The 12,914-nt window shown below is 43.1% G+C and overlaps 1 protein-coding gene across 3 annotated transcripts in view; it reads left to right on the forward strand.

Moving 5' to 3' along the window:
• Positions 1–12,914, forward strand: part of LOC147666481 (E3 ubiquitin-protein ligase TRIM39-like) — a 160,538-nt gene that overhangs the window by 49,767 nt on the left and 97,857 nt on the right. For all 3 annotated transcript variants that reach the window (XM_086949057.1, XM_086949056.1, XM_086949058.1), the window contains exon 2: positions 4,059–4,154. In XM_086949057.1, the coding sequence (XP_086805183.1) occupies positions 4,059–4,154 (96 nt within the window). The remainder of the gene's footprint in view (positions 1–4,058; positions 4,155–12,914) is intronic.

Genomic DNA, 12,914 nt, shown 5'->3' on the forward strand with positions numbered 1-12,914 from the left:
CCCAAGGAAATGGTGGGAACAAATCTTACCCTTTCGCTTGTAACTCAAGGGTGCCCAGAGAGGAACAAAAAGACACAGATTGGCACTTCAATACCTCTATTGAGGCAATTGTATTTTTGCGTAAAATATGTGCATTACATTGAATAATAAAATGAGACAGAATGAAGCCATCAGCATAATTATGGCGGTGAACAGAATGAAGAGTTGAACCATTGAACATGTAGCAGATGATTGATTATATGAATAGATGTGAGTGCACTGCTGCCTACCTCAGCCTATCCTAATCAAGCGTAGGTGTGTGCATCTGCCAAGATACCATGAGTGGTCTATCCCCGGTTACCTGTGCATGTGCGTGTGTGTGTGTGTGTGTGTGTGTGTGTGTTTCATCCGGGGCTGATGTAGAGCAGGCAGCCTTTCTTCTCAAGATAGGGATGGAATTCAGCTGGGCTAGAAATCAGGCGTAGAGTGACCGCAACAATCCTGTCAAAATGCTCCTGTGTATAAACAATGGCCCGCATATGTTCTGATGCATGAGCTCTTTGTCCCGCGTGTTTGTTCATTCTACCCATCTGAGGTGTTGCCAAACAGACACTATAAATAGCAATAATGAAAGCAGTGCACCGCACCCTTTTACAGAATGTCCTAGGAAATGATAAGGTGTCTACGAGAAGTGGATATGTAAGCAAATACATTCTCCGTACCTTATCAAGTGCTGGCACAATGGCAAATGTATGTGTAAAAGATGTCAATTCTAAACGCGAGCCTGTAACATGGACGTGTATGTGCCCAGGGCCTAGCACCCACAGGACAAACCTCGGGTAGCTTTGCATCGAGCAGTCAGGCCTAACATTGAGAAAAGGTGTAAAGTATTTATGCAACACTTGAAAAAGTAATAAGTGAAAACACATTCTCAGAAATGATCCCACACGAAGTTAGAGAAATATAACTTTCATTAATAGATAAATAAAACAATGGCAAAGATTCAAACAGAAGAACTGAAGATATTCAGGCTTAACATTTTTTGTGAAAATTGCGCCGAAAATCACAAAGCGCCAGCCGTGGATATCTGGTTGTGCCAGACCAGGACAGTCACAAGTTCAGGCAGACGGGGATGGAGCGCGGGCCTGAAACAGCTGAACAGAGTACCTTATATCTTTGTTTGCGGAGTGTTGCAAGGATCTGCGTCGAAGATGCATCATACAACCGAAGCGATACATCGGTTCTGAGATGTGGCGATGCTGTAATGCGGGGGCCTGTGCCGTCATCGAGGATCCAATCAATGGGGCTTGCCTTGCGAAGTCTGGCGTCCAGTATTCGGCTGTCAGCCGGGGGGATGCATCAGTTCCAAAGAGTTACGAGGGTGTGATGCAGAATCTGGCATTAAGGCAGCTGTAAACAGGGGATGTGAGGTCGTGCGCATTGGATGTGTTGCACAATGGCGTTTCTAATGGGGTTGCGCTGGTGATGATCTTTATGATGGATCCAATCCACACAGCAGCTGTGATGGGTTGTTTCTACTTAGGTGTGCATCTTGCATCAGAAGAGATGCCTCAGTTCTGCAATGTCCACAGAGGCTGGCAGAGCACCCACCATAAGTCCACTTCTAAGGGTACAGGACTGAGGTGGCACCACTTAGCAGGGTAGACTCTCAGATGGCAGAGTCCAGGTGCAGGGTCAAGTTTGTTGGAACCCTGTTGTGTCCATTAGGCTTCAGAAAGGAGGCCAGGCCTCTAGCCCTTTAAGACACTCTGGGGTTCCGGGTTCAAGAGATGCAGGTCCAGTCCTTCTCACCCAGGCAAGAGGGCAGCAGGCAGCCAGTCAGTATAGCAGGGCAGCAGTCCTTCAGATCAGCTCCCACAGACGAGAAGTGAAATGAAGTGGTGTTGTCTGAGGTCCAGTATACATACCCAGTTGAGCTTATGAATTAGCGAGGAACTTCTAGAGGTAGGCCTTTGACGTGCACAGATGCCCTGCCTTTGCTCCAGACTAACTTCAGGTGAATGAAGCACTTTGTGTGGAGACAGGACACAGTCTATTTAAGTGTAAGTGGGACTGAGTCCAGCTCGTCCCTCCCATCCTGCTATTGATAGCCGAACCAGACACACCTAATCACCTAATCTCCCTATTGTGTGTGGCTGTCTAGGAGGAATACACAACACTCAACTGTCATCCACATCTAGTTATGGGAACCAGAGATAGGCTGCAGGCACCAAATAACTAAGGCAGAAAAATAGTAACTTTCCAAAAGTGACGTTTTCAAAATTGTAATTTTAAATCTGATTTTATCATAAGTTAGGATTCTTCATTACAATTCTAATGACACCAAACATGAACTGATTACTTGTTATCATTTAGAAGTTACACTTATAAAATGTAATAAGGTAGCTCCAAAGTTTTAGAGGTTGTCTGTGTAGTAGTTAAACCTGACTCTAGGAGTTTTACACTACCAGTACATTTAAAACTTAAAAGTACATGTCCAACCTTTTAAATACACTACACTCTGCCCTTTCGGCTGTCCAGTGCCTACCCTAGAGGCGACTTATATGTATTAAAAAGGAAGGGTTGGGCCTATCAAACGCTTTATTTGACCAGTTTAAAATGACAGTTTATAACTGTACACAGAGGCTTCAATGTCAGATCTTAGGCATATTTAAAGTGCTACTTATGTGGATTAAACACAGATCTGTGACTGGGGGTGCGCAGTTGAAATTTTTCAGCACTCCGTCCATCATCTTGTTGTGTTTGCTATGTTTGCCCTAAGTGACGAAGGGTATGCCCTCATGTGGGTCCCTTGCTCGCTGTGCCCATGGATTCAAGCTAGCCTGACTGATGAGGGGTGAAACCCCAAAACCTGTCCTAGGATGCTTGTTTCCGGCCCAGGGAGGACCTGGCCTGGCAATTCGGGCTGGACTGTTCGAATGAGGAGCAGGGTCAAGACTGATTTGCAGAAGGCTGGGTCCAAATTGAGGTGGCATATTGAGCAAAAAAACAATAGATTTAACCCAGATCTTTGACTCTGGGTGAGTGGTTGAAAAGTTTCAGCTCACCGTCCTTCATCTTGTTGTGTTTGCTTCTTATGTGGGTGGCTAAATCATTGCTGCAAGTAGTGCTACTTTACTAGGGACTTGCAAGTAAATTAAGTGTGCCAATTGTGTATAAGCCAATCGTACCATGTTTTAAGTAGAGAGCATTAGCATTTTAGCACTGGTTAGCAGTGATAAAGGGTGCAGGGTCTTAAACCAGCATATGCCTACTAAAGGCCCTACTCCTCTCCTTCTACTAACCTCTCATCCGCCCCTCTCGGTACATGTTACAAAAATGTGGACTGATAAAGGCACCTCTCGGACCCACAGGGTGGTTCCTGTAAACCTTCTATTTCAAAAAAGGCAATAGTGTTGCCCACCTCACTGGATCAGCCGCCCCACATCTAAATTTCTAAATTCATACACAAACGGAGAGGCAACAACAATGAAAATATAAGAGTCTATGACTCCAAATAACCAAAGATGTCCAGAATTCTATTGTAGATGATTTTTTTCTATTTTTTTTCAAGTAAATAGCATAAGGCTCAGCAAGAAAGCCAGTACGTATCGTTGTTGTATTCCAAGCTTCATCAGGGCGGCAATTATCTCAAATGTTTTTTTATAAATTATTAAAAGCGTAGGATTTATACAATATACTCTAAAAACAAGTGCCAAACTTGTTGAGGCAAAATGTATCAAACAAATCACATCAAATATTGGAAAGGAACAGACCTTACAGAAGCTAAGCCATACAGGGCAAATCTATTACATTTGGTCAACAGTTCAAACTTAAAATATGTCCTTGTGTGGCGTGGTACTTGCATCTCGGGTAAGTGCAGCTGATGCTTCTTACATGGAAAACTGTAGTTAAAATTTAAGAATCAAGATATGTGTGACTGGTAATTAAAATGTGCATATGTGGCTGGAAAACCAATCTGCATATGTGTGGATCACTATGTATTGTTTAGGATCTAATGATTGACTTCACTTTACAGATGATCGACAGTTGTCACTTGTGCTCTTTCCTCTCTGCAGGTGAAGCTCCAGGATTGGCTGCGACAAATGAGGAATGAGATGGGATACATCCTGGAGTCAAAAGTCAGGGAAAAGGAACAGTATCGCACCCTGAGGGTGAGTGGCAGCCGTGAGCCCTCTGCCGTTAAAGATCTATTATTGTGTATGTGCAGCTCTGTACATGTGTCTGTCTAGGCTACAGATTCAGAGAGACTTATTGTTCGCCCTCCAGCCTGGTTCGTGCCTCCACCAGGTACATTTACTGGCTGGAGAGACAGGGTCCGGGGGTTGGAGCCCACATCTTTCCAAGGGTCTTCCTGAAAGAAGCATAAACAAGAATTACTCTCCCAACCTTTAAGTAGTAATCGCATGGTTATGTGGCCTGTGCCAGAGTAAGTGTGCATGATTCGTAGGCATCTGGTTGTAAGTGTGTCCATGCAGACATGTGTCTGCATGTGTGCACTTGTGTGCATGTGTCTGTTGGTTTGTTTGTATGTGCATGGTAACAGTCATTTGTGGGAGTTCATGCATCTGTGTGTTTGTGTGTGTGTATGTGTTTGTATGAGTTGTTAGTCATCCCTTTGTGATCGTGCATTTACCTGTGGCTGTTTGTACATGTCTGTTTATGGGTTTGTGTATGTTTGAGTGTGGAGGAATTTGAGTATGTGCATCACGGGGTCTATTCGTGCATCTGTGTTACTATCACTGAGTTTGTGCTTGAATGTGTCTGGAATTATCTGTCAGTAAGTTTGGACAGCAACTGAGTATGAATGTGTGTTTGCATTTGTCTGTGTGTCTTTAGTTGTTTTGCTGTCATAATATGAATTCCAAAATGTCTACTAAAATATTTCTTGATTCCAGACTCTGTTACTTTGCAATATTACTTTCCTTGAGTAGGATAAAGAGTTCGTTCGAGCATATGTTCATAGGGTAGCAAAGTAACAGCGGAACGGAGCCTACTCAAGGTCTTGAATATACTCACCACTGCCAGGACTCCAATTACCAGCATGCTGCTGGTCGTCTAGCAAATGTGCCACGCCCACTGTAGGCGGTCTTTTCATCAATAAAAGGTTGAAAACGAAGTTTTGGTGAGTTTTTTTCTTTTTTCTTTCCGCTGTGCAAGGTCCGTGATTAAAGGGCGGAACAGCCTTGAAACGCTTCGGACATGGAGAATATCAAATGAGAGCTTGGAATGCGAGCGGCAGCAAGGCTACGACACCGGATGGTGGGGGAGAGAGCCATGTGCCTTGTCAGAGCTCAAGGGCTCATCGCTTAAACAATTAAATTGCACGGCTACCCTTGGCCGTGGGCAGGAGCACCACTTTCATGATTCAACTGGACGAAGTAGAATTCTGGAAGGGCTTGTGAATATTTCTTGATTCCAGACTGTTACTTTGCAATATTACATTCCTTGAGTAGGATAAAGAGTTTGTTCGAGCATATGTTCATAGGGTAGCAAAGTAACAGCGGAACAGAGCCTACTCAAGTTCTTGAAATACTCACCACTGCCAGGACTCCAATTACCAGCATGCTGCTGGTCGTCTAGCAAATGTGCCACGCCCACTTTAGGCGGTCTTTTCATCAATAAAAGGTTGAAAACGAAGTTTTGGTGAGCTTTTTCTTTCCGCTGTGCAAGGTCCATAATTAAGGGGCGGAACAGCCTTGAAACGCGTCGGACATGGAGAATAACAAATGAGAGCTTGGAATGCGAGCGGCAGCAAGGCAACGACACCGGATGGTGGGGGAGAGAGCCGTGTGCCTTGTCAGAGCTCAAGGGCTCATTGCTTGAACAATATAAATATATATATATATATATATATATATATATAAAACACTCCTATATGTATCTTAATTAAATATTTTTTCAAAGACTTGTAATTTAAAATATTTAACCAAAATAATTTTATTTGAAAAAACAAAAGGAAATATTTACATAGGCATATAAAACGATACACCCACTTCCGGTTCCGGGAGGAGGGGCCATCATCAGGGCAGCAGGCCTGGGATTTCTGCCATGGCAGCTATTGATCCAGATGGAAAAGCGCGCGCAGCGGACGCGCCAAATGTGCGCCAAAGGCAAGCCTGTCTGCGCATGGCCGGGGCCCAGGGCCAGCCATTATGTCCATTCTATTAGCTATAAATCATGGGAATTACTCTCATTGGCACCGAAGGCTGATAAGGGGATTGCGCCTATTCTCAAACATAAACTTGAACGATATGAAGTATTAAACCCTGAGTCGGTTGTACCTCTGTCGCCCTTAACGACATCTGAAACCCTGCATCCTACTCAACTCAGGCAGGCTGCTACTAAAATAATGACCCCTGACCTCGAAGAACTTAAGGCAGTCTATTTAAATACACACTCTATGGTCAAGCATCAGCTGGAGATTTTTAACCTTTTAGATACTGTGGCTTCCGACATACTTTTGATTACACAAGCATGGCTGACCATAGAACACACGCCCGACATCCTAGCAGCCCCCCCCAGGTACTTACTACTTGATGCAGGCCAATAGATCTGCGGGGAAAAGAGGAGGAGGGGTGGCCGCTGTTATTAAGAAAGAACTGTTAGCCACTTCTATAGCGTCCTTTGAAATGAGCTCAGTAGATAGTCTTACATTAAAACTCACTTTTCCCAAACTTACCTTAGTGTGCATACTGATATATAGACCCCCTATTGCTATGGGAGGGTTTGTCACCGAATTAGCTAATTATGTTACTCCACTCACTATAGACTTTGCCAGAATATTGCTAATCGGTGACTTGAATTTCTGGCCTTCTGAGGAAGGGGAGAGTCAGGGCTCTAAAGAGCTCACCGACCTACTAAACAACTTGAATTTAGAAGGACATATAACACAGCCTACCCATATCAAAGGTCATGCATTAGACCAATTATGGACCGCTAATCTCTCGGTCCTCGACCTACTGGTACAGCCATGTACTTGGTCAGATCATCTTCTCATCTATTTCTCAATAAAGGGTCTATCCACAGAAAAACCTCGGAGCGACATGAAACCAATGACCAGAATTTGGAACCGGTCTTCCGCCTATTACGAACAATGTTAATGAGATGGCGGGAGCCACCTCTAACTGGCGATTTCAAGCATGTGAGGTGCATGCCCCCCGATTGAGGAAAGAAAGGTCCCTGAGGCAGCAGGAAACCTCCAGTTGGCTTACAGAGGAGTTAAAAATTGTAAAACTCAAAAAAGAAAGGAAGAGGTTTGATAAAGCACTCCCTGAATACAAAGCTGCTATAGTGGAGGCAAAAAAGGCCTATTATTCTACCTGGGTGCTCGGCTCTAGCAACAAATCCAGAGATATTTTTAAAATTGTCAGAGAGCCTCCTGGTCCTGACCGAATGACCACTCACCTGCTAGGATACAAAAAGAACTGCTCTCTCATTTCCCAGCTACCTTTCTCTCCCTTCTAAATACCTCCCTGGAGCAAGGGAGAGTCCCACCCGCCTTTAAAGAGGCAGTGTTCGTGCCATTACAAAAGAAAGCGGGAGTAGATTCTAGCACTCTGAGCAACTGTTGGTCTATCGCTCTCCTTCCATACCTAGCCAAACTGCTGGAGGCACGTGTGGCTAAACTCCTATGTGCCTTCATCGAAGATTCTAACTTTCTGGATTCCCATCAGGCAGGTTTCAGACCATTGCACTCACAGAATCAGTTATTTTAAGTGTTATGGATGAGCTGAAGGAAGAGCAGACAGGGGGTGTACACAGGCCTTGGTACTATTAGATCTGTCTGCTGCCTTCGATACCGTGGACCACTCCATCCTAGCAGATAGATTAGATTGGCAGCGGCAGGTCTGGGGGCACAGCCCTGGACTGGATGCTTTCATTCTTAAGGGAACACTCCCGTTGGGGTACCTCAAGGGTCTTTCCTTTCGCCTCATCTGTTTAATGTATACATCTGTCCTCTGATTCATGCTCTTCAAGAAAGAGGAGTGAAGGTATATAATTATGCCGATGACATGTAGCTGAACTTCCCGCTGGATGATACAAATGACTACAAGGGCTTATTTCAACATACTATGCTTTTCATCAAGGAGTGGATGACTCATAATTACCTCAAGCTACGCTCTGATAAAACGGAGATAATTATCTCTAACGACAGAATAGAACAGTGGACACCAGCACACTGGCCTGCTGCATTGGGTACCCCCCCCCCATACCCACAAATTCAGTGAAAAGTGTAGGAATCAAGATAAACGCTAATCTTTCCATGCAGGAAAAGATTAGCCTGGTTTCATCCACTTGCATGCATCAATTAAGGACTTTTAAGAAAATCAGCACATTTTTCTCCAGGGAGGCAAGTATAGCTATTCTGCTTGCACTAATAATGTCCCGGTTGGATTACGCCAATTCCATTTATCTAAGACTCCCTTCTAACCAAACTCATAGGTTACAGCTCATTCAAAATCAAGCAGCTAGGCTGGTCTTTCAGCAACCGAGACACTGCCCCACTAAATTGTTGATGAAGCAGCTTCATTGGCTTCCTGTGTTGAAGACCGGTTGTTTGATCTTTAACGCACTTCACGAAACAGGTCCTAAGATCATATCCACCAAGATCTCAAGATACTTGCCTATACGGAATCTTAGATCAGCTACAATGAATATGTTGACTACTCCAAGAATTAAAAGAAAGAGAATGGGGCGTTCGCGTTTCTCGGTATTAGGCCCCACACTTTGGAATTTCCTTCCTATTGAAATCAGACTAACCTCAGACTATACCAGCTTTAGGAAAAAACTTAAAACATGGTTATTCACCCAAGCTTACTGTTGGAGTCCGTTGGACAGCTCCCCTCTACTCACAGCGCCATGAGACAGTTGGTATACGAGCACTTTACAAATTCAATAAGTATAAACATTATGTTTTTTTAACAGTAAAAATTGAATATACAAATTAAAAATAAATAACATGTATACGCTTATGCAATTGGGTTTGACTACCTTGTGTTTACCGACGGACTATTTGCATTTCAAGAAGTTTGCGCCCTCGTTTGAGCCCGCCACCATTTGAGGCAGAGAGACACGCAAACTGGGCTGGTTGTATATATATATCTATCTATATATATATATATATATCAAACCTCCTTCCCCAAAGGGAAACAGCGGAGGCCAGAAGGGGGTCCTTTGAAGGCTCTTTATTTCATGACTGCACAGGTTAGTGGCAGCGAATGCATTTCGGCGTAAATGTTGCCTTCCTCAGCGCCCTGCGCCAACAAGAGTCCTGCAATAAATCCAACAGCTCTGCTTTGCTTAATGTAGTGCTGACGACACTGAGCTCCTCCCTAAGTAAAGTCTGCTCACCTGTTGAAGATCGTGAAACATTAAGCGAACTCCAACTCCCAGCATGCAACATGTTCATGCATCTGGGTCGGTGGTGTGGTTGGCAAAGCCTTGATGATACTGTCTCCAGTGTCTATTACAGGCTTGGATGGCGTGACTCCTTCTCTCACACCCAGGAACCAAAGCACCTCCTTGGGTCCCCTTGGACTGCTACAGCCGTACAATTTAGGATACCAATGTGCGGGGCAGCCATGCAGCACACAACGCCCTAACGGAGGTGAAATACCTCACACCGCACATGTCTCCCAATCGTTGCGGCAGACACCGGATCTCCCGATCCCTCGAGCCTTTCAAACACTGCCAAGCAGCGTGGTGCCAGTTTCGTCCGGGTCACTTCAATAGCAGGGCCATCCGTGTATATATATATATATATATATATATATATATATATATATATATATATATATATATATATATATATATATATATATATAAAACACAATTTAAAAAACTTCATAAATAATATACGTAGCATGAAAAAGTATTTGTACACAGTTCTATTACAAAATGTAATAATTATTTTGGCCACTATATTAAATGGTAAAGTAATAAAATCCCAAAACAACAAACACATTTTACTAAAACTGATATAAGCTTTATAATACAAATATAAGCAATATTAAAATTAAACATATGAATAATAATATCAATCCAGTTTCACCAACATAGGTTGGACTTCATAGGGGTTAAATTGACTTTTCCCACTTCAATCTACATTTATATATATATATGTGATCAAGGCCGTTTTGTGACGGCCGAAACGCGTCATGCCGATGGCGAGGAAAAATAAAGCCACTTCTTAAATCTTATCTTGGAGTTTTGGTGATCTGTTCCACGGTGGTGCGAGGAGACGCATTGCAGGACCCTGTGTTTTGATATATATATATATATAAAAAACACAATTTAAAAAACTTCATAAATAATATACGTAGCATGAAAAAGTATTTGTACACAGTTCTATTACAACATGTAATAATTATTTTGGCCACTATATTAAATGGTAAAGTAATAAAATCCCAAAACAAAAAACACATTTTACTAAAACTGATATAAGCTTTATAATACAAATATAAGCAATATTAAAATTAAACATATGAATAATAATATCAATCCAGTTTCACCAACATAGGTTGGACTTCATAGGGGTTAAATTTACTTTTCCCACTTCAATCTACAGAATGGTACGGAAAGAGATTGACTTTAAATGAATTACATATAAAGAATACAAATCCTAATAATTTACTAAATACATTTTGATACATAAAAACAAATTAACAAATGATATTACAAAAAAATTGTCACTTATTCAAATTACAAAACTCAAAAAAATAATTAATAAAATTACTTCTAACATTCACTTACCAAACTACAAAAAAACACATTATTGAAATAAGTACCACATTATTAATTTACCTTGATACTTTACAGATCATTCACAAGTAAACTTTCAAAAACACTAATCTTTAATATAAGTAAGACTCTAAATAAAACAAATAATTCCCTTAAGTACAAAAGCATAAAGTCATGCATATTTAATTATCAACTAAACAAATACTGGTGGCCTTAACCAGCGCCCTGTATTGAGCCTCCTCCTTCCAGTTTTCTGGTCCAGGCCTAACCCCCTAGCTTCCTATTGTCTCCCTCCTCCCCCCTTCCCTCCTCCTTCATCCCACGGGCTCTACGTTCTCCCTACCTCTCTGCTCTCATCTGCTCCCTCTCCGAGTCCTTTCCATGCCCCTGCCCTAACAAATTTCACCCTCCCCCATCTGCCTCCCACCCCCTTCTACACATCTAACTTCCTTCTACGTGCTACCCTCACGCCCATCACCATCCTATACCATTATACAAAACCTAATCTCCCATCTCCATGCTAAATATGTTTATAGCTCTTGCTCTATCTATCTGTTTATTCGATATATATACACATTTATACTGTTTCTCTTCTGTTAACTTGTTTGTATTCCAAGCTGTCGAATTATTGTTTTACACCGTTACCATCTTCATACTCATGTGAAGCGCTCTGATAGCTCTGGGTCTAGCCAGTGCTATATAAAACCGTAAACCAATACCATCACTTTTTTTAAAAAAAAGTTGTTTTTATTGACATTTTGAAAATATAAAACCACAGATAGCGACAATCCCGCTTAACTTCCCTCGCAGGGGGGTACGGTATCGGGTATACAGACGTTAATGAACTCGGCTGATTAGTAAACCCGGGCCCAAGGTCCGCAAGCTGCGCATCGAGCATAGGAACATAGTTCAGATCAGAACCAAGGGCCCAAGGCCTGCAGCGGGCTTCAGTTCAGGGCGGCGTACCGCTAGCTCGCCAAGTAGATAGCCTGGCAGTCATAGTCTGCATCCCCTACCCTTCCGCCAATTTATCGTGCGGTCGTCGCCAAAACTCCCCCCCCCCCCAACAACCCTGCCCACCCCCGAGCCGTTCAAAACCCCGCTCACCAGTGGTGGTAACACAAAGTCATTCACAGAATCAGACAGTCAGAGCAACTCAGGTCTGGAATAGATGAAGGCCTCGCAAGGAGGGAGGACAAACCGCAGAAGGCAAGCCGCTGGATAGGAAGCGGACCAAAGGACCCCAGCGGAAGGAAAGGTTCTTGAAATCGCCCGACAAATGTCCGCCATCCGTTCCATACTTAAATACCATCACTTTACATATAATCCCACCAAGTGGTTTACGGTTTCTTTTCTATTATCAGAGCGGGTATCTCACCAGTAATGCTCAGCCCTGCCTATATGTCTAACATCCCAGTTATAGCCCCAGATATGTTTGCAACTGCACCCAGGTCTTCCACCATTTCTTTGGATAACCTCTGTTATGATAAATAGTTTGTTATGCTAACCAGCACCAGTCTATATCCATCTGCCAGTCCTCAACCTTAGGTAAGGTTCGGGCTCCCAACACCTGGTTAGGTTGCGTTTGGCCACCCCCACAGCCACCTCCAGCCAGATCCCAGTGTATCTTGGTCATGCCACTTTCCCAGGGATCACCAACAGGAACCACTTCGGTTTTAGGGGAACCTTAGCCCACGCCACTTGTGCCATAATTCTTCCAATTTTACCCCAGTATGTCTGTGGGCATTCCCATATAAGGTGGCACTGTGACTTCTCCGCCCTGCCCATACAATATAACACCGACTGATTGCGACTGCAACCAATCTTATGGGCATTACACTGAAACTTCTAAGAATCCAAACTACTCTTCTTTGAAAAGAACCTGACTAATGTTCTCAACCTCATACATACGCCCTGAGGAAGCCCCAGGCCAGACGACCATGTAAAGGGGGGAAACACGTGCTGGCTGTTCTTCTTCTACTCACTATCACGATTATAGGGACCTCATTATAAAAACTACAAAATGAACGAATGTGTGATTGGAATTCTTCAATAAACAACTATAGGAAGCAAACCTTGCCCTGACATTTCTTCTCAAACCATACAATATAACTGCCTTCTGGAGCAGTATATGCAGTGGAAGACCTTTAATTGAATAAGAAGGAAACCGG

Source organism: Lissotriton vulgaris, unplaced genomic scaffold (assembly GCF_964263255.1).
Source record: "Lissotriton vulgaris unplaced genomic scaffold, aLisVul1.2 SCAFFOLD_1036, whole genome shotgun sequence".
Lineage (NCBI taxonomy): Eukaryota > Metazoa > Chordata > Amphibia > Caudata > Salamandridae > Lissotriton > Lissotriton vulgaris.